At 56.5% G+C, this 1126-nt stretch overlaps 1 protein-coding gene across 1 annotated transcript; it reads left to right on the top strand.

Annotated features, from left to right (window-relative positions):
* Positions 1-2: 2 nt before the first annotated feature.
* Positions 3-1032, top strand: LOC122545654 (zinc finger protein 79-like; the record flags this gene model as incomplete). The annotated part of the gene is made up of 1 exon (XM_043684608.1): positions 3-1032. A coding segment is annotated over one exon (684 nt), but the record flags the coding sequence as incomplete, so codon positions are not given.
* Positions 1033-1126: the final 94 nt, after the last annotated feature.

Here is a 1126-nt window from a genome sequence, read left to right as displayed (position 1 = left end):
TCCACAATGGAGAGAAGCCTTTCAGCTGTCCTGAGTGCAGGAAGGCCTTCAGCAATTCCTCCAACCTGCTGACCCACCAGCGGATCCACACCGGGGAGAGGCCCTTCAGCTGCCCAGAGTGTGGGAAGGCCTTCAGCAGTTCCCCCAACCTGCTGAGGCACCGGCGGGTGCACACGGGGGAGAGGCCCTTCAGCTGCCCTGAGTGTGGGAAGGCCTTCAGCGATTTCTCTTCCCTGCTGACCCATCGGCGGGTCCACACTGGGGAGAGTCCCTTCAGCTGCCCCGAGTGTGGGAAGGCCTTCAACAATTCCTCTTCTCTGCTGATCCACCAGCGGATCCACACTGGGGAGAGGCCCTTCAGCTGCCCCGAGTGTGGGAAGGCCTTCCACCATTCCCCCAACCTGCTGAGGCACCGGCGAATCCACAATGGAGAGAAGCCTTTCAGCTGTCCTGAGTGCAGGAAGGCCTTCAGCAATTCCTCCAACCTGCTGACCCACCAGCGGATCCACACCGGGGAGAGGCCCTTCAGCTGCCCCGAGTGTGGGAAGGCCTTCAGCAATTCCTTCAACCTGCTGACCCACCGGCGGGTCCACACAGGGGAGAGGCCCTTCAGCTGCCCCGAGTGCGGAAAGGACTTCACGCGCTCCTCCCTCCTCCAGAGGCACCAGCGAGTTCACATAGGGTGATTGAAGGCATGACGGCTGAGTGCCATTATCGACTGGACTATTAACCCAGTTCCAGGGGGTCCCGGGTTTGAATCCCACTGCAGCAGATGGCGCTATACAGGGTATGGGTTGAAATTGCTGAGTGAGTCAATGCTTCCTCCAGGTTAAGGCTGTACCGAGGATCCAATTACAAAGGGACATCTTGGTGCCTGACCAATAGTAAAGAAAGTGATGGGGGGGCTGCGGGGAGTGTGTGCGCTTTGGCTTTGAGCTGTTTAAAAAGCAGCTACTTTTTTCTCTGCCATTTTGCTGAGCGGATCTGAAGCTGTAACAAAGTTGGGTCGCAATAAAGGTTATTTGAACTTGCTGCGGGGCTCAGACTCTCATTGAAAGCTTTGAGCTCCAAGAGTTTTTGTTTTAAAGCTGTCCATTTCTTTCAGCCTCCTGCACTAACCTTCCAA

Source organism: Chiloscyllium plagiosum, unplaced genomic scaffold, assembly GCF_004010195.1.
Source record: "Chiloscyllium plagiosum isolate BGI_BamShark_2017 unplaced genomic scaffold, ASM401019v2 scaf_60636, whole genome shotgun sequence".
Lineage (NCBI taxonomy): Eukaryota > Metazoa > Chordata > Chondrichthyes > Orectolobiformes > Hemiscylliidae > Chiloscyllium > Chiloscyllium plagiosum.
The sequence above is the reverse complement of the archived record's forward strand: the minus strand, read 5'-3'. Positions and strand labels throughout refer to the sequence as shown.